Here is a 24,349-nt window from a genome sequence, read left to right as displayed (position 1 = left end):
GTGTAAAAACTGGGCATGAGTAACCTGGAGAACCATTTCGATTAGAGCTTCATGATATGGATATTTAATTGTTTGATGGTGACTGTGGAGGTAGAGGATTTGAAAATCGCCACCATTTAAAGAGATATCGCCTATCGTATGAATGATATAATCGTGTAACGATGATTTATCTTACATCTGATGATTTTCAGAATGAGTGATACTGGAACTAAAACGCATGTGCCTTCTAGTCTTATAATAAGCTTATTCCATGGCCTTCCACACACACGGGCATTCATGAATTAAATGTTTGTAATTATCACAAACACAAAACAGTTTTTTTTCAATTTAAAATATACAAAAAACTATTAACAAAATTTACAAGTTTTTTACAAAAAAATAATATCGCGATATTATAAATATAATATAATATATATATAAAATATAATATAATAAAATATAATATATATATAAAATATAATAAAATATAATATAATATATACATAATATAATAAAATATAATATAATATAAATATATCGCAATATATCATAAATCATATACGGTATATGTGACATCGAATCACCATCACCGAAATTGTTCACATTGTCTGGCTGTTGTTGATGCTCAGCAAACTAACAGGAAAGTTTGACAGCTGCAAACTTGCTCGATGTATCACCATTGCTTCGTCATCATCGGTTTACACTGCACATAGTCGATGATGAATGCTGAGAGGACAACTCCAACATACGGTAATATAGTGTGAACCAGCCCTTGGGTCTTCCTCTTCCTTCTAGAACGAAGACTTCCTTCTAGATGAGCTGAAGAAGCATGTCAAGGAAGCAATATATTCGATTGTGTGTATTTAATGGTGCCTGGGAATGGGTCGAGGCTGAGAATTTTTTGGCCAGCCCGTTGGCACCCCCGGGCAGATAAAACGATAATTATCACATTCGATGCTTATGCATACATCTTGCAAGATTGGCATCATGTCATATCATGGTTTGATAATCTTTCATTGGTTTTTGACTGCAAGGCAAGGTCTGTCTGCAAGAGTACAAGATAACATTTGAACTCAGGCCAGGGTCAACACAAACCTGCGTATATCAACATCAGACTCATTGGCATCTAAAACACTACCATTGTTGTTGTTTCCAAAAAAAGAAGGCACAAATATTATTGTCATATTTACGCAATGCGTGCTTTGGTCGCTCTAGTCTCTGTAATATTTTCTTTTCTGTACTCTTGGAGAGGCAAGGTTGACAACTAGTTAGACATGTACACTAGTCGGTTAGTATATTGGATACAATGCAAAAGGTCTGATGGAGTAAAGATAGAGTGCTTTTGGTAAAACTTTTGCTAGTTTTTCTGGTTTGAAGCCAAAACCAGAATATTGACAGAGCCATGTAAATATTAGCGCCTCTAAAAACAGCAGTAAATATAATAGAGTTAAGCATCGGTTAAAAGTTGACCTATGATATGGGCTGACAAATTAAACTATTGCTGCAAAATAAGCCGTGATCATTACTATTAGGGCAGACAACTCCCACCACTTTTACTGACGTTATAATTGACTCATAGACTTGTAATTATAATTAAAAAAATTTATGAAAACTGCAAATTAACATTGTATAAAGTGTATGAAAATAATTGTTTAATGTTTATATGCTTGGCAGCTAGGATGCAAAAGCTTTGATTACAAAATCCCGACAGTTTTATTGCTTTGGAAACGAGATATAGGGCCTATGTTAGGCTCTGTCGCTGAATTCACCTCAAAATAACAGAAATATTATGCATGGTTACGTTAATAGCATAGAGGATAGAGGTTGTTTGCGATGAGTTTGCGCGGAAAAAGTTGATTTTTTAGCTACAGATTATTTGCATGTCAATTAACGGTAAACTGCTGGGGCAATGTGCTTTTTACTTGGCACAATGAGCCACGTTTACATGTGAAGTGTGTGCTGATAGGGACTTGAATCTTATTATCAACCCATAAAATGTCATGGTTTGCCTTATCAGTTATCTCGAGTCAGTGCCAGTAATGAATCATCTAGCAATGGGCAGATAACTTCTAGCAATGGCTAGGTAACTTCCAAGATTTATAACAGTGAACCTGACCTACTCTCTCTTTTGGTTTTCTCTTCAACAAAATTATTTTTGACGCTGGTGATTCATTAGTAGCAGGAAAATTTTGTAGGAGAAAGTTGAGTTTACTAGACAATAAAACCTGCAGTTAAAATTCTCTCGCCTTAAAAGCAGTGTAAGTGCGTAAAGACATTGTTAGCCATAATATCTATCTCTGCTGTAGATATGGATGGTGACTCAGCAATTAACGAAGATTGCGCTGCATATGTGCCTGTGGCCACCCTGCCAACTGTACCACCAACCGAGCCTTCTACTAGCTCATCCACTCCTCCCATTATTATAGGCCCTGAGGGTCCGCCAGGGCCACCTGGGCCAGTTGGTCCTCCTGGTGTCATAGGGCCACCTGGCATTGCTGGGTATGACGGATTTCCTGGTAACCCAGGTATGCGTGGTACTAAATGATTTTGCAACTTTTAATTTACCTGCTGGCACACTCTTGAGCAACAACTCTGTTCATTTCTCAATCAGCTCTACCATTACTCTTTGTGGCACAGAAAAACATCAGGAGGGATATATACAGGTTTTGGTTATTCAAAGATATCCAGCCAGCTGATGCCAAACCTCCTTTTTTCTGTTGACTTGAATGGCTCAGAGATAATACTATAAGTATATGCCGGCATTCCTTACTTCATTGTTTATTGTCTTATGACTGCTCATTCCCTCTGACTAAACATTGGCATCACTCAATTTACTTTGGTCAGTTTACTAGAGTGATTCTCCTCTTACTAATTGAAGTTTATTGTCAGCAAATCATTGTAAATTCAACCAGAGTCATCAGAAATACATGTAGATGCTATCTCTCTGAACTAACAGTCGCCAAAATGTCTCATGCCCTTAAATGGTATCTGTTACTCCCGATGAAAGCCAGAGACGACTCCTGCAAGGCCTGAGTAGATCTCTTGAGATCTCAGTTTTGTTTAGCCTGTGAATCAGAGATAGTAGTGACTAAGGATAAATTGTAAATGTGACAGCTATCATGTTTAGGGGTCATGTTTACTCGTGAATGACCGAGTGAGAGATAAGCTACCCATATCTAACTAGGTCACGCAGCTCTGCTAATAGGATTGTTAACCTTGAAGAATTTGATCCCGTTATTTGCTTGCATTTTATGTGTTTTGGTATATAATAATGAATGTATACAAATATTTTTGAGATGAAGGCCAGTTGGACACATCATGTGATCAAGGAATCATCCAATATTTACTTCTGATTCAGGGGCTGACGGTGTTGACGGAAAGGATGGCGAGAAAGGGGATGTTGGTTCAACAGGCCTGACTGGTGTACGCGGTGTAACTGGGGCAACAGGAGAGTCGGGAGCTGTTGGGACAACCGGTGCAACCGGTATTACCGGACCTTCTGGTGTAACAGGAATGGAAGGCGTTAAAGGTAGAACTTGAAGGACTTACTCCGATCCACCAACAGCTCTGTTGTGACTTGTGTTTAAAACTAATCAAATTGCTTCAACCTGCCTAACAAAACTAGCATAACGTAGACATCAATGGCCAGACATCAATGGTGTACTTCCTAACAAGTTTTAGCAAAAATAATACTTTGCAATTTACTTTTCTACAATTAGGAAGCTCAAACAATGATAACCTTGTCGGCGTTCATGAGCCATACAAACTCAAATATCCTCCTTATTTTCAAATTCGATTCTTTAAAGTTTTGCTGTCACTCAGATAGCATTTTTCCAGACTACCTTTGAATCAAAGACAATCTTCCTGATGCTTAAAATGCTCACCTTACACTATGCTGGATCCATGCTTTACACCTAGAAAAAATATTTATTGTATTTTTTGTTAAATTTTGTTTTCCTATTCAGTAAATTAATTGGGATTTAGGTGAGAAAAAGTGGACAATTGCCACTCGAATTTATTCTAATTATGTTACCAGCTTAGTATTATCTTAGCAATTTCTGTCAGATAATTTTTTACTTTTTTGGAATTAGCATAACAACAATGAACTTTATGCAGTAAGATTTATTACTACGTTTAGGGCCACACCAGGTATCCTTCGTAATCAACTGGTACACACACTCAAGGTTGACAAAGTGGCGCACAACTACTTAAAACTTTGTTAGGCGCACCTTTGAGTTTATTTAAACAAGCTCCTAAGTCATCAGATCTATGTTAAGATTTCTATGTCATCATTTAGGGATCCAGGGTAATCAAGGCATCTCAATACGAGGAGAACCTGGCGTGACTGGTGCAACTGGAATCAATGGAGCCATTGGCTCTACTGGCCAGACTGGTTCTACAGGTGTAACAGGCCCAAAAGGAAGTCAAGGTCAGACAGGAGATGATGGACAACCAGGTACTGCTGGAGCTCAAGGAAGTAAAGGAGAAATGGGTCCAGTGTACCAAGGTAATGCTTTTTGTGAGGCATCAACACTTTATCGTGCTCATAAAATTTTTTGACATCGTGGTAAGATATAACATACAATGTCATAAAATTAAAATGATGGGAGGTGGGAGAAAGGCTGCATTTCAAATTTTAAAATATAGAAGGAGATGATACTGGTGGGTGAGGATTATGATAGCCTTAAGAGATGTTGGTCCAATGATCGTAAACCTATATATATATTTCTCAAAGTATGTGGATCTGTCTGTCATTCTGGCTATTGCTATAGCGCACGCTGACTATTATACCAATGCGGCCACTGGTTACAATGCCCCTGTTAAGAAATATTTTCCGTAAGGCTCAATCACTATATCTGAGGTCAAGGCCAATTCTTCTCACGCGGACAATTATATTGTCTCCGCATAGTCGTATTCAAAGTTTTGTTGGATAGCTTGTGGTGGAACAGTAACCTTTTTTATACACACACTTCTATGCAAGAATTGTTATTATAGGTTCTACATATTCAGGATTTTGATTTTGTTTTCTAAGTTCGTATTAATTGTATCATTACCGAATCATCTTTTATTGTAATCGTAACAAAACCGACTTAATCTTACTTGCTAATTATTTCACATTTACACCTAAACCTTTTTATAGCAGTTTCTTTTTTTTTTAATTATTTGAGCTGCACAAAACACTTTCCTCATGATATGAAGTTTAAAAGTTGTTTGACAAAGTTTGAAAACCTTAACAGTTGTTTTTATTTTCTCTCTTAATTTATTTGAATTACACAAAACACTTTTCTCATGATATGTAGTTTGAAAGTTAGAATGGGAACTGTTGTTATATGTTAAATACAGATCAGTTTTCTGACCAAAGACATTTTTATTACTCGGGCAATGCCGGGTAGCACAACTAGTAGTGTATATGAGGCAGGTACTTCTGTAGCATTCGCTAACATAAGATGAGAGAAAAATACACAGTGACACTTACCCTACACTCACTTTTACACAGAATACCTAGTTGCATACTTTCTAGCAAAATACTTGCGTAGGTTTGTGCTAAAACCCCTTTTTTATGCCAAAGTTTCAATGTTTTTTTTGTTTAAATGGAAATTTAATAGCTATCTAAAGCTAAAAACCTTTTTGCAGATGAGAATGAGTGCTTGAGAGTAGACAATCCCTGTTCAGATGGTTGTGTGAACACTATAGGAAGCTTCTACTGCACATGCACGGAGGGTTATGTTTTGGATGACTCCCTTCATGTGTGCATTGGTAAGTGACCCTCTACTTCTATGAGATGATTATTATTTCTTGATACTCGCCTAGTACAAAGTAGAATTCCTGACTTTCTGTCGTTAAGTACAACACAATCTGAAAGCTGTTTGGCAAATCTTGCCAGTAGCACCGCAGCATTCAACTGTGGAGTAACGCCAAAAATTTTGAGTTGGAAGTAGCGCTCGGTTCAGGCAAATCTAACCTAATCTTCGTAGCCTGTTTCTCATTAATATGTGAAAATATTGTTTAATGCTCGAAAAGAGGCAATTGGCTGGATTTCACTTCGGAACAATGAACTATTAGATAATTTTTACAATCTGGCAAATGTGTGCAGATGTTTACATTGTTTTTATAGAAAATCTTCAGCTATTACCAAATATCACAACCTGCTGATACTGAGAGTCACTCAAAGGGCCTTCTTAAAGATGAACTTTGACAAAATTTCAGTAGATTTTATCAGAAAGTATCAGTATTTTCTATCATTTGTGATTGTTTATAATGTTTTTGTTTTTTACTGCCAGGATGTTGCAAGATTAAAATCGACAAAACTCGATTGCGATTAAAATGCTCAGACATCTATTGACATCTATAATTGCTTATGACATCTATAGTTGCAAAGAGGCTGACAGAATAGAAACTCTTAAGGCTGCAACTTGAAAGCAATAGTTGATATCAACTACAGCAACTATAGCAACTAGTGACGTCACTTTGCACATATGTATCCTCTGAACGGTTTAACTGCAATCAGGTTTTGTTGATTTTAATCTTGGAACATCCTGACAGTCGGATCGCTTTAAACATTAACAACAATCGCAAATGATAGAAACATACTGATACTTTCTGATAAATTCTACAAAAATCTTATGTAAGTTCATCTTTAGAAATAAATAAATATAAGTGTAAATAATAAATAATATAAATCTCATCTTAACTTAAATCAGGAGATGAATAATTGCAAAAGTTTGTGTCAGATCCCTCTAGGGCTGATACTAGCAGGTGTCATTACAAATGACTTTATAATGATACACCTTATCAGTAACCTTTATTTTCTTCCAAGTATCCAGCAACCATTTTCGCCCGTGTCTATTTAAAATGTGTCACAGATGACAAACCGCAAAGTGAATTTCTCAGCCTTTTCCTCGTTTGTCACTCACTGTTCATAGTTATTTCCATCTTCTGAGTTGATTCACTATTTTCTTGCAAAATGCAAGGGTGAAAACAATGCGTCAAACCCTAGCATAATACGTGGTAAAAGACTTGTTTTTCGAATCAGTTTAAATCTAATTCAATGATTAAAACTGACCATAAAGTTTGGAAATATAATTATTTTATAACCTAATGTGATCAGTTCATATTGTATTTCAAGATATTTAAATATAGCCTCAGCAAATGACGCCTTCAGGATGTTAAAATTATAAAAAACAGTCAAGAAAGGCCATCATGGCACCGCGCTAGCTACGTTAGGTCAGCTATCATGCTGGCTACAAACCAACTTTAGGTTAAACAGTTAAACCTTTAGTTCGTCTTGTACTGCTCACGTAGTGCAGTTAATACATTAGCTGTAACTATCTATTGTAAGTGAACAATAATCATACCACAACATTAACTGAAATTGCTATAAATAGCAAAGTATCTAAATTTTTGTGTGGGAAGATGTTCTGAATCATGGTGTATATTTTCAGAAAACCTATGAAACACACAAACCGAACTGTGTTCATCAAAAGAACTTTTTGCGTAGGTGAAGAATTTACTGTTTTACTACGTTGTTGTCAGCTATGACATGAGTTACAAGTTAGCAACAATTGATTAACCTTTAAGAATGCTTTATGAAAAAAGGTTTAGGCGCTCTTTAGAAAAGTATTTGATTTTTAGGGTTTTCTCGTGACACTGCGGTAAGTCTACAGCAAAATAATATATTCTCATGACTGTGAATGTGAGATGATGAATATGTTATACTTGCGTAGATAATGCAGCATACTTTAGGCTTCATAAAAACTGCAATCAATTTGAAAAGATAGGAATACTCAGATTTTGAAAAAGTTAAAAAATTAAAATCTGAAAAAATAAGCTCCAAATATGGAACATATAATAGGTATCATACTAACAGCATTTTAACATCTAGACAACCTTCAATTGACTGCAACGTGTAATAAAATTTTGTGCAAAAAATAAGTATACGCAGGTAGAAAAATTGACCTCCAAACGAACCACATTTGCACAGACAAACTTTTACAATCAAGAGATAGAGCAGCTCTGAGCTACCTCAACTTGCTATGATACTGGTCATGGAATTCAGTGCTGAATTATCTGTACTAAGAAATTTCACCAAATACTTATACAGTTCATCTATGGTCACATCAAGGGTCATGCCATTATTTTGTAAAATGTTGTAGAGATCAATGAAAAGTAAATATTGTAGAGATCAATTAGGAGTACATCTTGCTGAATCAAAACAATTGGTTTCACTGGCTATTGTCTCTTACCCCCTACTGCTTCTTAGTTGTTGGAGAATATATACCCTTTTACACAGATACTCACTGCATACTAATATAATTGTACTTTATAGAAGCAGTAATTATATAGTATAGTGTTGACATCATCATCGTCATCATCAGAGATGAACGTGTGCAACATTTTTAGTAGATTTTATCAAAAAGAATTGGTATTTTTCCATCGTTTGCGATTGTTTTTGATGGTTGAGGGAATGACTGCCAGCATGTTTCAAGATTGAAAACACGACAAAACTTGATCGTGGTTAAAATGCTCAGAAGTAAAATCTGTGCGAAATGGCATCACTAGTTGCTATCATTGCTACAATTGATATAGACTACTGCGGTCAAATTGCAGCATCTTGCGTTTCCATTCTATTAGGATCTTTGCAACTATATACATAATAAATGTACTTTGGCTGGATCTGGGCGTTTAAACTGCAATCAAGTTTTGTGGATTAGAATCTTGAAACATATTGGCAGTCAGATCACCTCAAACATCAAAAACAATCGCAAATTATAGAAAATAGTGATACTTTCTGATATAATGTACTAAAATCTTTTGCAAGCCCATCTTTAGGCGAGCTGTGGCAACTATGACATGACCATGACATGACCATGACATCTTTCCCAAGACATCTCTTCCAGTAACAAGTGCTAGTAATCAGTTTAGGCTCTAGTCAAAACATGCTTCACTTATTACTTGTATCTCTCTCTACCTCTCTCTCTCTCTCTTCTCTCTCTCTCTCTATTTGTTTCTCTCTATCTCTCTCTATCTCTCTCTCTCTATTTATCTCTCTCTATCTCTCTCTATCTCTCTCTCTATCTCTCTCTCTCTATCTCTCTCTCTATCTCTCTCTATCTCTCTCTCTATCTCTCTCTCTATCTCTCTATCTCTCTCTCTCTATCTCTCTCTCTCTCTCTCTCTCCCTCTCTCTCTATTTGTTTCTCTCTCTCTATCTCTCTCTCTATCTCTCTCTATCTCTCTCTCTATCTCTCTCTCTATCTCTCTCTCTCTCTATTTGTTTCTCTCTCTCTCTATCTCTCTCTCTATCTCTCTCTCTATCTCTCTCTCTATCTCTCTCTCTCTATCTCTCTCTCTCTCTATCTCTCTACCTCTCTCTATCTCTTTTTATCTCTCTCTATCTCTCTCTTTCTCTCTCTATCTCTCTCTATCTCTTTCTATCTCTCTCTATCTCTTTCTCTCTCTATTTCTCTCTCTCTATCTCTCTCTCACTCTTTCTCCTCTCTCTCTCATTCTCTCTCTCATTCTTTCTCTATCTCTCTCTATCTATCTCTATCTCCCTCTTTCTCTATGTCTCTATCTTTTCTCTCTATCTCTCTTTCTCTATATCTCTCTATCTTTCTATTTCTTTACCTATCTATCTCTCTCTATCCCTCTCTATATATCTATCTTTATCTATTTCTCTCTTTCTATCTCTATCTTTCTCTCTATCTTTTCTCTCTATCTTTCTCTCTATCTTTTCTCTCTATCTTTTCTCTCTATCTCTCTCTCTCTCCCACCCTTCCTCCCTCTCTTTCTCTCTATCTCTCCCTTTCTCTTTTTTTCCATCTGTACTATTGTTGTGGTTTTGAGCTGGGTGTAGGAATTGTGTGTAGCCATTTTCGTTGCACTTCTTACTGATACAGATCCTAAATATTAAACACAGCTCATAGCTACATGTAAATTTACATTCTCAGTGCAGCAAATAAAGTTGGAGTTATATAATATAAAAGAGTATACAATTTAATACTTGTGTTCATTGTCTTTTGAAAATATGTAAATACTGCTCAACTATCTGAAAGAGTATCGCATTAAGTAAATATTTACTTTTAACAAACAATTCAACTCAAAAAATAAACTCGCAAGACTCTTGTTACAAACACACACTTTTCCCGAACTTATAAATGTGGCTTTATTAGTAATATGAACTCACCATATTCACCCTTCATACATTTGCTTGAGTTTGTCATACATACATACTTACATTAGCCAACGTTTATTTACTAGTTTTATTTCTATTGCATTATTTAGTGCGATTGTTACTGTTTTTTATATCTATAATAAACTTGACTTCTAATATATATTTTTTAACCCTAATTTTCGTCTCGCAGTCCTAACATTTCTGACCTTGCCAGGCCTATTTTATTTAAACTCATGCAAACCACTGTTATAGTAAATTGGGTGAAAATGAATGTATTTTTATGGAAGAGTAAAGGTTAAGATAAAACATAAAAAATAGAAAGCTAAGAGTGTGATCCCACTAAGAGTCCTATTGGATACTTTCTCAAATGGATCACCGACAACACTATTTGGTCACTCCTCGTATGTAACAACTATGACTCTTTATTGCCTGTAAACCAATCATTGGTAGCCTATTAGAAGTATCGTATGAATTCATGACTAAAATAATATTTTAGTCATTAATTCATACGTTACTCATCAGATATTATCGATCTATATTATCACATCAGATATTATCTGATGCAGATAATATCAAGTGAATCATGAACTGATGTGAACGATATACAGTTGTCAAAACAGCATTTGATAATTCCTACAACAATTATTTACTACAATAAAACACTGTTTACTACAATAAAATATTGTTTGCTACAATAAAAATCTTTTTAATGTCATTGCTAATAAAAGCACAAGTGAAAAATAACTAATAACTATAATTTACTTTAAATAAGACTATGTGATATTGCAAATTTATAGGAATAAGCAACCAGTTCTGGTTACCAACTGTTTAGCATGTGCTTAGAAATTTACTAGCTCATATTTCTGCATTGGTTTCATCACTGCAGTCAACTAGAATTCATAAAATTTTGTTACATACATCAAAAGAATAACGACTCCTACAAAGGCTCTCATCAACGCAAGGAAACGCAGTAATCTAAGAAGAACATCGGATCCATAGGATACTGCATGATTTGTCATGAAGGGAAGTCTAGCTTGTTTCACGTTCATTGTAAATGTCTGAAAGGAATTATGTAACAGACTGTTGGCAATACAAGGCGAGTGTTTCCTCGCGCCTTTAATCAGCGGCTCTTCAGAAGCGTGTTGGAATAGGATTAGCAAGCGCTTCAATGCCTTTGTAATGATATGTTCTGATCGTAACTGCTTTGCATTCACAAGGTGATTGTGAAATTTTAATAGCTATAAAATAGATTACATCAAATAAATGGATGATTTTGTCTGCATAATGGTTTTGGTAACAAGCTGGATGCGCAGATATTGGTGTAGGTCAAGTGATAAATGAATTGACTATTTGATAACCATTTGAATGGGGTAAAAGAGAGAGTTCAGCAGCACTAGCATTCCATCTAAGTGCACTTCTGTATGCTAGGAGGATTCTGCACACGTACATTTATATAAATCTCAGGGTTTGTTTGTCGTCTGTCATCTGTGTGTCCAGTTATAGCGACAAAGTTATAAAAACGAAAAATCAGCTTTGCACTAGAATTGAACTCAGAACCTCCAGTTCAGCGCGTGCTCCAGACAGGAGTGCTATCCACTAGACTACATACAACAGAATAATTGGGCACATCATACTTATTACACCTGCTAATCTTTAATGCCGATTGGTTAAAATACTTTTCACACTCCATCGCTTGAAGATCATGATTGCATGAGAGATCATGACGCAATTTATTTTCCTAACGTTGGCTTCAAAGGAACGAACATGGCTCTTATTATAGTAAAAATTTAGACTAGTTAAAGTTACTCAAATTCATTGGGTAAAAAACTTAACTAATTCAAAGTCAATTTTCAATGTATAAACTTTTTTTGTTATACATGCAACGCTGAGCACTCAGTAGTCATCTCTATAGTTACACTTAAAATGAACTTACTTGACATTTTAGTTGAGTTTATCAGAAAGTATTGATATTAGTTGTGATTGTTTTGGATGTTTGAGATGATCTGACCACCAGGATGTTTCAAGATTAAAATCGAGAAAACTTGCTTGCAGTTAAAACGATCAGATTAAGCGAAAGTGCGATTATGATGTCTATAGTTGCAAAGAGACCGACAGAATAGAGACTCGTAACGCTGCAATTTGTATGCAATAGCCAATATCGACTACAGCAACTAGTGATGTCATTTTGCATGTCTTTTTTTTCTGAGCGTTTTAATCGCGATCAAGTTTTATCGATTTTAATCTTGAAACCTTCTGTCTGTCAGATCACCTCAAACATCATAAATGATAGAAAAATACTAAAACTTTCTGAAAAAATCTATTAAAATTTTCTGTCAATTTATCTTTTAATAATATTGCATGTATGTCTAAAGTAATCATGTTAGAAGAAGTTGAAGTTATTTATAGATGTATGTTACCCATTATGCATTTCTTAAATAGTAAAAAATGAGTTTAAAAACACGTATTCTTTATTTATTAGTAACTTTTATAACTTCTTCTGTAGTTTGTTTTCTTTTACAAAATTAAAAGGTTTTTCTTCTACATGCCTTTTGTTTCGCTTTCCTACATAAATTTTAGTGAGGAACCTCATTGACCTATACGAATTTATCCTATGGATGTTAAATTGTGTAAGACAAAGTTAGCTATTGAAGAACGAAGTACTAATTTTTCCATATATGAAATGTTTATTAGTTTTTGGTTTAACTCATAATATGTCAGAGTAATATCGTAAGCAAGATTGATCGATGAAAGATCAACTCTGCGAGACTAAAATGCTTCTATAACTTGTTAGTTATTTTACAAAACTGAGGTGCCTGAAAATAAATATTTCTTTCATTTTGTAGTATCTTTTGAGCAAAAGTTTTATTTTCACCTCAAAAATGGTCATCAAATGTATTTAAAACTCCACAATAAAAAGTACATGTAGATATAGCCTACTCCTGAATTTTGGTTCTCATTTGGTATTCACTTTTCTGTTAGTACAATTACAGGAGTATACTGTCAGTTTAGAACAAACTTGAAATATGGCATGTTCTGTGATATCAATTCACGAATAAATATTATTATAAATGCAATACCTATATGCGTAACCAAAAGCAATATTTGCATTGCTTCATGAGTAAATAAAACATGTTTATGAAATTAAATATTTGCCACTATTGGTGAACCTCCTAATCATTCTGTATTGCGCATTAGTACTTCGCAGGTAACAATAATCTCAACATTGTGGTGACAGAATTTCTTTTACACAATCACCAGCCTCTTGCTCAACAAAAGGGTGATGACTCATCGGGTATTACGCGAGAAGATTTTTTACCCCAAGAACTATTCCCAGGAGCATCAGTGGTTATTTCCTTTTGTTAAACGACAAAGTGTTTTTACCAAGTTAACATTTTGGGCACGGGCACAAATGCCACCATGAAGATACCCAACCTCACCTTAGCAAGTGTACTCTAAACTCACAAAAGATCAACATGGAGAAGTTGAAGAGGTCTTTGTCTTTCCTTCAAATTTCTCAAGTCCATAAAATGTGTTCAAGTGTCAACTACATGAAGATACACAAATTAATCAATATAAATGCTATTTTATTGACTGATTCCTCCGTTTCCACTCTGTATATTATGAATAAGTATATTAATTATGGGTTGATAGCAGCGCCGCTTTCTATTTTGATAATCTCTTGGCTATTTCTTGTCTTTAATGTTGCGGTTGCTTCGATGTAGTGATATCTATAGCTCAGTACCACATACGTATTAGGTCAGGTCTGCCATATGCCCTACAGCTTAACTGAACTGAGTTTGGTCTTGAGATAAACTTACACAAACTATCAGTAGATTTTATCAGAAAGTGTTGGTATTTTTATCATTAACAAGTATTTTGATGTTTGAGGTGGTCTGATTACCAGGATGTTTCAAGATTAAAATCGACAAAACTTGATCGCAGTTAAAACTCTCAGAAGAAAAATACGTGTGAAATGATGTCACTAGTTGTTATCATTGCTGTAGTTGATATCAGCTATTGTGTTCAATGTGCAGCATTATGTGTCTCTATTCTGTTGATCTCTTTGTAACTACAGAAGTCATAATTGTACTTTTGCTTGATTTGATCATTTTAATCGTGATCAGATTTTGTCGATTTCACTTTTCAGATTTGTATTCACTTTTCTGTTGATACAATTATAAGAGTATACATCTCAAAACATCCCGGTTGTCAGATCACTTGAAACATCAAAAACAATTGCAATTGATAGAAAAATATTGATACTTTCTGATAAATATACTAAAATATCGTTTAATTTCATCTGTTTTCTTCATACGATGGTTATAATTAGAGTGGTTTGTAGCAATTCAAGCCCTTAAAATCAAACTTTACAGAAAATGCCATCACACAGTGAACTAGACTCGCTGTGATTTAGTCCTTGCCTTCTCTATTAGAAGATTATATTTAATCTTCTAATAGAGTTCACATGAATTTAGTCATGACTTTACAAGATTTTTACTACTAATAACAACTTAATTCACAGATATTAATCTTATACCACTAGACATATAACTAAGGTAAATTTAAAACTGTCTTAATAGTTAAAATTATAAATGTATGTGGAATGAACAGAAGTTTGCACAATTCCGGTGTGATAAACTTACAAGCAAGAAAAGGTGATGGGATTTAAATCAAAAGCATTTCTGTTTTTGCTGACTCTTTCAATTTTTGACATTTTATTCATGACATAAATATGGTCAAGTAACCATAATTAAATACAAAAAGCTATAGTAGCAACTATCTAGAGGAGAATGTGTCCTTTTTATCATGAGATATAACCACTTATTGACCATATAATGTAATGTAACTATATAATGTAACTAGCTGTGCTACCCAGTGTTATGTAATGTAACTAATAATGCATTGTAATAATAATGTAATGTAATAATAATGTATTGTAATGTAATAATAATGTTATATAATAATAATGTAATGTAACTGTAATGCGTAAGTAACTATATAATGTAATAAAGCTTACATAACCAGATAATTTCCAACATTAATAGAGTTAGTATCAAGTGAAATATATTATTATTTAGATATCTCTATGCAGATGCTGATGAATGCAGCCACAACAACGGTGGATGTGCTGATGTCTGTGTTGACTCTGTCGGGAGTTATGCCTGCGAGTGTCATAAAGAGGGCTACTCTATTGCTGCAGACGGCAGGAGCTGCGTTGACACAGACGAATGTGCCCTCTTTCTACACAACTGCACAGCAGCACAATCATGTGTCAATACTATGGGTGGTCATATCTGTGTGTCTATGCAATGCCTCCTTCCTCCTGGTAAACCAACTCAGTTTATAAACTTACAAGCAATTTAACAGTATGGTGCAATTGTTGTTGTAATATATTGTCCAAGTTATCATTTTGTGCACTCATCTCCTCCTTGTAGAAGATTTCTTTAACCCTTAAAGATGGAATTACACAACTTTTTAAAAGATTTTATCAGAAAGTATCGGTATTTTTCTATCATTTGCAATTATTTTTGATGATTGAGGTGATCTGATTGTCAGGGTAATTCAAGATTAAAATCAATAAAACTCAATCGCTGTTAAAATACTCAGAAAAAAATATGTTCCAAAATGGTGTCACTAGGTGTTCGGCTGAACATCTCTTGTTATTGATCATTCTGTCGGTCTCTTTGCAACTATAGAACTAAAGACGTCATAATCACTTTTTCGTTTGAATCTGAGCGTTTCAGCTGCGATAAAGTTTTGTCAATTTTATCTCAAAACATTCTGGCAGTCATATCGGCTCAAAACATCAAAAACAATCACAAGTGATAAAATATATTAATACTTTCTGATAAAAGATATTAATACTTTCTGATAAAATATATTAATACTTTCTGATAAAATATATTAATACTTTTATGAAAAAATATATTAATACTTTTATGATAAAATATATTAATACTTTCTGATAAAAGATATTAATACTTTCTGATAAAATATATTAATACTTTCTGATAAAATATATTAATACTTTTATGATAAAATATATTAATACTTTTATGATAAAATATATTAATACTTTCTGATAAAATATATTAATACTTTTATGATAAAATATATTAATACTTTCTGATAAAAGATATTAATACTTTCTGATAAAATATATTAATACTTTTATGATAAAATATATTAATACTTTTATGATAAAATATATTAATACTTTCTGATAAAATATATTAATACTTTCTGATAAAATATATTAATTTTGCATAAGTTTATCTTTAAGGTTTTTTATAGTTTTTATGCGAGAAACTTCATTTTCCGCTTATTTGGATCAACCCTAAGCAATTTACATCTAATGAAAATGTTGCAATCTTACAATATTAAGTTATTGTTAACTTAGGTCCATGAGGAACCGCAGCTTTGGGCAACGCGGCTCACATCTTAAATCAAATTTTAGTGTTGTAAATATATTGTTTTTCTTGCGCTGTTGATGTTGTCATATTGATGTCCAGGTACTACCGGTTATGCAAGGATCTTGAAGCTGGTAAGCTAAGTTATTTTTGCTGAATCATAATAAAATATAGAACCAATTAGAAAAGAAAGTCGGTGGTAGGCACCTGCACTCAAGCTGTTGGGGAATTCTGTACCGAGCTCAGCTAAGTTGCAAAAATAGTTCTTACAATTACAAAACAATTCAGGGGATTCACAATTTTATAACTGTAAAGCCATTAGCCGAGTTGCGTTTTCTTGTGTCAAAAAGGTAGAAAAGCGGTTATCTGCATATGTGATCTGTTTCAGAGTCCACGACGACACCTCTTACACTACCCTCTTGCTCAGAAGGAAAACTACTGAATGGTCTGACTGGTGGTTGCGTAGGTAGGCACTCCTATCCCCACATCGATGTGTAAACAATGCTGTTATTTCCTTGAACGCTTCCTTGTTGGTTTATAACTCTTTTCCTTGTACGTTCCTCATTGGTCTATAATCAGTGCTGCCTCTCTCTCTTTGGCTGCTGATACAGAATAATTTTTCTATTCCTTCTCCATTCCTCAATTCTTCTCCATTCTTCTACTCCTTAGTTGATGGCTTAGTAACTAGCAAGTGATATTTGTCTTTTTTGTAAACAAACTAATTAGCTTTTTTTCTTTTGGTTGCATTGACAAAAATACCCACAACAATTATCTCACTTCTGCTTTCATTACATAATTTTATTTTCAACCCCCCTCCCCCGCTCATTATTATTCCAACTTCTGTGATGAAGATATAAAGAAGGGAGCTAAAAATGTGTTTATAGAACTCGCTACAAAAGCCCAGCAGTACTCTCTTATGATTGGTGCATGGCACAGAACGGCTTGTGGTAAGAAAAAAATATCAGGCATTATGTTTTCATGACGCGCATGATTTCAAATTTGAGCCAATCCGCAAGTTAACTGCATCATGGAAATGGGATAAATCAGCAAGCTAAGCAGGTTTTGCGATTCGCATTTTTTGTTGAATCCCTCATGCTTGCTAATAATGGAAACAGCACTTGTGAATTATATTCAATAGAAATAATTGAATAGCGCCAGCTATTCAATTTTAAACATTTTCAATACTTCCGTTCATCCTTTCTCAATCGGGTTTCACATGTTTGCGTCGCTAACTCGTGCGTCGCTAACTGCGTCACTAATTATTAACTTATAAGATACAATTCCTTACCTTCTTTCAACAAGGAGCCGCAGTCAACCCGCATCATGCAAATATCCATAGAAATACTTAATTCGCACGGTAACACAACTCCAAATCCGCATGATGCCTGTCATGGAAACATAGACATAGAGAGTGAAGTCTTACCAAAATGGTATTTATACTAAAACAACATTGGGTCAAGGAGTTGGAAAGCTAAAACACTTCTAAAAACCGCTTTTATCTTTTGTAACTGCAGCGTTTTTGTAATGAAGCAGTTATAAATAACTGTTGTTATAGTGTTACAGTTATAGTTACAGTTGTTATAGTGTGTTGTCATGATAACATTGGTTCATGTAGTTCAAAAAAATAATCCTATAATTAAAACAATGGTTGTACATGTAGTTGTTAAAGAAGATGCATCAGGCTACCATGATAGCTGTTATCTACCTTTCCATCACACTTCAAGATTATGTTTCTTTGCTCAGAACCATCATGGCGTTTGGCTGAATTCTGATGGTGACTTAGTTTGTTAACAATCGCAGGGAGACAACAGAAGACAACTGCAGTTGAAGACTACAGTAGTCTAAAATTATCGGGTTCAAAGAACGCGAGACGACGTTTCAATCATGATGATATTTCATGCTTTTTGATATGGTTGAGAGGGAATGAGTAGGATTTATGTCAAACTGTCTTATAGTATGCAGACATCCTGTTCTGGCCGGCTGGGGTGTTAATAATCTTCATATGGTTGCAGTCGCTGATATGGAAAATGCTTTTTTTCTTTTACAGGACGCAATCCATCATGCATAAAATCGTTCTGGAAATAGAGTGCATAAAATTAATTTATTATTGGCTGTGTTATTCTGGTAGATGCAACTCCTGGTGGCTGTTTGCCATGTGCCTGAATAGGTAATTGAGTCTCGCACGGCGATTTAGAGCCTATTACAGTCATAAAATGACCAGTTTTCTGACTCACTCTATGTACGCAGGTGTCCCGTGTTTTGCAAGTCACACTTTTGCTAGCCTCAGCACCTTCTGACGAACCTAGTGATGATAAGCTTGGCGCTTCGTAAAAAGCTGTTGCACCTAGGCTAACAATACTCACTGCTCTCTCTATTCCTTGTTTTCTTAATGTTTTTGTCAATCTTATTTTCTATGGCACAAGAAAATTATGATTTGGTCAGATTGAATAGGCTTTACTAATCCGTCTGATTGTGTTCATCTTTGTTTGTCTGACCAGGGTGTCCTGTTGCTTCTTATGCAAACACTGTAAAGTGGCTTAGTAATATCCTATGCCTAGGGCACTTCATCTTGCCCTTTCATCTCATCTGCCATCTTGTTCCATTATTACGGTAGAAGCTGTGATGCTATATACTCTCTATGAATGCTACATGTTTTTTTCGTGTCAGTCCAAAAGAGTAATGAGTTGTTTTGAAATATTATTATCTGTCATTTGTTCCGTTTATGAATAACCTTTTAGGGAGTATCAGTTCAACGGAAGTGAGAGATGAGCATCTCTATCAGTCTCACATCTTTACAGTTAATACTCTTACTTGCTTTGTCTAAGCTCTAAGACTAGTAGTTATCACTGACTAATCATATAGTCCAAGGGCTATAGGAATTCGAGATGGTTGTCAACCACTGTTAAAATCACAAAGAAACTTCTAAGCTCATTAGAACTCATGCTAACGCCGAAATGTAAAGTCATCTCCCCTGACAAAAAGCTTTTCTAAATGATCTCAGTGTTCAAAGAGAGACCTGAACTGCTGAGAGCTCATGTTAATGACTTTATGTGAAGTCATCTTCCCTGAAATATAGCTTTTCTGAATGATGTCCAAACCTTATTCTTTTATTGGCTTCAAATCACAACTATTACTGTTTTCTTACCCAGTTGCTTCTTATTATGTATATTATATATATTGTATTATATATAATATATATCATATTGTATATTATATGTAGTCTTTCACATTTTTGAATTTTACTTAACCTTGAGTCTACAGCTGTATCAACGATGCTCCCATCTTAAGGTTTTAACCCTTCCATATTTAATTCTGTTCAGTTGTTCACATGTCATCCAGCACGCAGTTTTGTCTTGCTATATCTTGCTTATTTCAAAGAAACGCTTTTTTCTTGTACTAAAACTGTGGATGATGCATAACATGACATCTGTCATGAGCCAGCGTCAACACTGCAAATTTAATTATATTGTTTTTGTTATTGATCTATCTAGGCTTTGTCACAAATTGTAACCTTTTAACTTTGTTCAGCAAAATCAAGTTTAGATTCAATTTTATCGTTTTTCCAGATTTCGATGAGTGCAGTGTAAACAATGGAGGATGTACAGATGAATGTAAGAACCTAGTCGGAAGTTTCTACTGCGCTTGTTCTGTTGGCTACACGCTGGCTGGGGACAGTCAGTCGTGTGTGGACATCGATGAGTGTGCCATAGAAAGCAGTGGGTGCTCCCAAAATGAGCTCTGCATAAACACTATTGGAAGCTTCCATTGTTTTCCTCTTACCACCGGTGCGTTTTTATGGATTTATCTCCCTTACTACTGTTAATATTGCCTGTAATCTTCAAATAGTATTGATATAGCTTTAATTGCTGCAAGACATTGTAGTGCTGTCGTTTTGAAGTTGTTCTTGAAGCTTTATAATATAGGCAAAAACATGTTACATGTTTACAAGGAAAGCTCATTTGAGCACCAATGATGAGAGCTCTGTCTGAACAATATTCAAGAAAATCGTACTTAGCATGAACCAATCTTAAATTTCCAGTGAGCTGATAGAAATGTTCTACTATAAACATTGGGTATTACGTGCGTCTATTTCAAAATACACTATCCATATTTTGCTGGTTTTTCAGTGACTGGATACGTTAGTTTTTAATCATGTTTGCAACAACAAAAACTACATTCAGGTTTGTTGAACTGCCTAATATCTTAAAAATTGAAGGCTTCCATTTTACTTTCATATATTGAACCACCAATTTTAGTATACTAGCCAGAACTTCTTTCTCACAGAGTTAGCTTGACATTCCAAGTAACTAGGGCATCAATCAACTCTGTTAACCTCAAGGATGAGCTTACACAGAATATTACTAGATCTTATCAGAAAGTGTTGGTATTTTTCTGTCATTTGCATTGGTTCTAATTTTTGAGGTGATCTGACTGCCAAGATAGTTCAAGATTAAAATCAATAAAACTTGATCGCGGTTAAAACGCTCAGAAGAAAAATGTGTGCAAAATAATATCACTAATTGCTGTCATTGCTAGAGTTGATATTGAAGTTGCAGTGTTACGCATTCTATTCTGTTGGTCTTTTTGCAACTATAGACATCATCATAATCGCACATTTGCATAATCTGAGCATTTTAACCGCTATCAAGTTTGATTTTAATCTTGAAGCATCCTGGCAGTCAGATCACCTTAAACATAAAAAACAACCACAAATGATAGAAAAATACCAATACTTTCTGATAAATCTACTGACACTTTGTGTAAGCCCATTTTAAGGGTGTAAAAGGGAAATAGAACAAGCCTATTTTGCTTACCTTTTCAACTTGTAGCAAATAGCAAAGGGAAACATTCACAAAATATAACAAATAGCAAATGTTAGACGTAGCCTGGAACTGTGTAAAATTGTTGGTTTCATTTTTTCATGATGTTCTAGTCATATGTTCGCTGAAGTTCCAAGAAAATGTTCAAGTAATTTCACAGAGTGCTAGTCATTGAACACTTTATCATTTGCTGAGCTGTTTGTTGATGATGTCAGAATCCTTACTAAACTTTGAACTGGTTTATGCATTATTATTCCAAAGCACTGTTTTCATCCATCCAAAGCTAATATGTATATCCGTAAGCATTGTGAAAGTCGACTGCACAATGCCTATACGAGGCTATGTAACCAGTATAGAGGCCTCTGCTATTTGTCTAGGAGTCTGTGTGATCTGTGTGAAAACTCAGACAGTCCATGTGTAGATCTATATGTGATATACATGTGTGTAGGGCTCTGTGAAACCTGTGTGTTGTCTTGCATGATGCATGTAGGTCCTTGCCACTGTCTCTAGATGTGGCAGTGAGAATTAATTAGATGTCTCCCTCAGTTTTGACAATGATTGTGTCCTTAGCAACCAATTGGAAGCTATTGCTTTGATAGACTTATAGCTATAATCTCATCATGCATAGCGAGTGGTGTCACACTGTTCTTATGGTTTTTTTTTTAATTTTTTAGTCCAATCACCTAATAAGTAGCTTAATTGCTATGGATTTAGTGTATGCAAGTGTCGTAACTTCAGCAATTCAGAGTGTTCTCGCGGGTATGCTGCTTTTCCCAGAGTTGGTCATTTATAACTTTCAAGATTTTTTTTAAATTTTTAGTTTTTAAAATTAAAAGTTAAAATTAAATTTTAAAAGTTTGTAAGTTAAAGTTTTTAAAATGCCGTGTTAGGGCTTATATAGACTGCTCAGAAGGTAAGTTTTCTTTCTCCGAATCTTCTCAACAAGTTTACAATGCGGTAAATTCTATAAATTTTATATTCTATAGGTATAAATAAAAATAGTGATAAACTTTTAAACTAGTTAGTACATATTGCTCATTGTTTACAGATTGCGGTAACGTACCTGTAATTTCCCCACCATCTGCCTTCGGAGCTCTAGACACGAGTTCAATGGTGAACGGCGACCTTATTCTTGGTTTCTTGCTCTGGCTGGTTGTCTTAACTGTGCTATTCCTTTGCCTCCTCATCTGCTCATGTAAACAGCTGCATGACCAGAAAACAGAAAGCAAGGATCACAAAGTTAACCTCCGGGAGATTATTCAGTCGTTGCCGACAAGCCCAGAAGTTCCATATCACAGAGTAGAACCTGAATCGATGTCGGCTAATGAGTCTTTAGGCAGGAATTGAAGAAAATCTTTCACTCTATGGGCACTCTACATTTTTAACATTCGCTGGTAACTAAAAAGGCGCTGGCTGGAATTTGCCTTTTCAAAGTATGACATCATTTAGTTCGGTTTGTTACTTGATGACCTCACAAACTGTTACACAGCTAATTGGTTGTAAGACTTGCTCAACTTCCTTTAGTGAAACTTACTATATGTAAATCTTTAATACATGTACTCATTGACCAGACTTTCAACCTATTAATATATATATCCTCGGGAATTAGAAAAGTATTTTGTAAGGTAATCTGCTAATCCCTCCAGCATTAATAATAGAACTCGTCTACTGCATTAGTATTTTAATGATTGTCAGGTTTTTGTGGTGTTTGTTACCTTTTATATTTGCATAAATTTAGATGCAACCCAATAAATTGTAGTAACTACAAAAGCTGCAAAGGCGGTATGTAAATATGATCTGTATTCACGAGTTGCGCTAACTGAACCTGTAATTACTACTGATAAATCTTGTTTTACTACTAACTTTCACAACTGACGCGTCTCCTGGAAACTTGTTAATCCGTCATTTTCTAAATGAGTGATAGCCGGAGAGGCGGATACGTATTAGATAATCTATCTTCAAGTGCTGAGAGGAAACAAGGTAGTCTAGCCACTGGCTCACCTGAGACTGGATTAGGAGCTGTTACCGCAATTATAGGTGCTTCCGAATGTCATGTTGTGCGAAAGAGATTTAACTCTTGCAGTAATAGGCATGCAATTTGCTCTCAAGCTGAATGCTTCAAGTGAAACATTCTTGTGTCATGTAGTTTTCGTGACTTATTTGGGATGACCATAGCGAGTATGGAACATTTTAGTACGGCCCATTAACTGCATATCATGCTTATCAACACGTATGATGATGAAAAAAAAGAAGGTGGCGATGGTTGCGGTAAGGAAAGAAAATTTTTTATCAATCTCGTACTTTACAAAGCTGCAATGATGAGTGTTACTCTGCAACACCTTTTTATCAAAATTTAAAAAGATTTGTGTCAAATTTAAATAAACTGAAGCAGCGTTGTTACACTTATTTCTGAAAATCTGTTGAGTTGTTCAGGTTGACTTAACGTTGCTCAGTTTCAAAACATATGAGCAGTTGCTTCACCAAAATGACTCATGAACTGGTAATCAAATGTATTTTAAATTATGGTCAAAATATTTTTCCAAAATTACTACTGTAGAGACACGCATATGATTTAGTTTCGATTTAAATTACACTACGAAAAAGGAAAGTACTTTAGAATGTACTGTCACTATGAAAAGAACAATTTCGCGTAATACTGAATTGTAGGTAGCCAAATTAGGCGCTACACAAAAGTGGAAGAGCAGTTGACAGACACTTTTTGGTCAATATTATTGGCCCGCAGAGACAAATTATGTATATTCCTCTATAATTTCGATGCTGTAGGGTTAAATCATAAACCTTGTTCGAGTGCTTTGTAACTCAATATGAAGGCGATAATGTTTGCTAATATACCGTCTGAGAAGAGCTGAAGAGACATACTTTAGAAGAGCAAGTTATTTTTGTCAATCCACAGAAGTCGCAAGCATCTAGGTAGTCAATCGTGTGACAATAATTTTGCGTGCTAG

At 34.8% G+C, this 24,349-nt stretch overlaps 1 protein-coding gene across 1 annotated transcript in view; it reads left to right on the top strand.

Moving 5' to 3' along the window:
• The window catches only part of LOC137388426 (uncharacterized), a 54,032-nt gene extending 30,910 nt beyond the window's left edge, over nt 1–23,122 (top strand). The window contains exons 11-18 of the mRNA XM_068074914.1: nt 2,286–2,504; nt 3,338–3,508; nt 4,277–4,486; nt 5,614–5,736; nt 15,246–15,479; nt 16,952–17,029; nt 20,130–20,348; nt 22,432–23,122. Of these exons, the coding sequence (XP_067931015.1) occupies nt 2,286–2,504; nt 3,338–3,508; nt 4,277–4,486; nt 5,614–5,736; nt 15,246–15,479; nt 16,952–17,029; nt 20,130–20,348; nt 22,432–22,730 (1,553 nt within the window). The 3' untranslated portion in view covers nt 22,731–23,122. The remainder of the gene's footprint in view (nt 1–2,285; nt 2,505–3,337; nt 3,509–4,276; nt 4,487–5,613; nt 5,737–15,245; nt 15,480–16,951; nt 17,030–20,129; nt 20,349–22,431) is intronic.
• The last annotated feature ends 1,227 nt before the right edge of the window (nt 23,123–24,349 follow it).

Source organism: Watersipora subatra, chromosome 1 (genome assembly GCF_963576615.1).
Source record: "Watersipora subatra chromosome 1, tzWatSuba1.1, whole genome shotgun sequence".
Classification (NCBI taxonomy): domain Eukaryota; kingdom Metazoa; phylum Bryozoa; class Gymnolaemata; order Cheilostomatida; family Watersiporidae; genus Watersipora; species Watersipora subatra.
The sequence above is the reverse complement of the archived record's forward strand: the minus strand, read 5'-3'. Positions and strand labels throughout refer to the sequence as shown.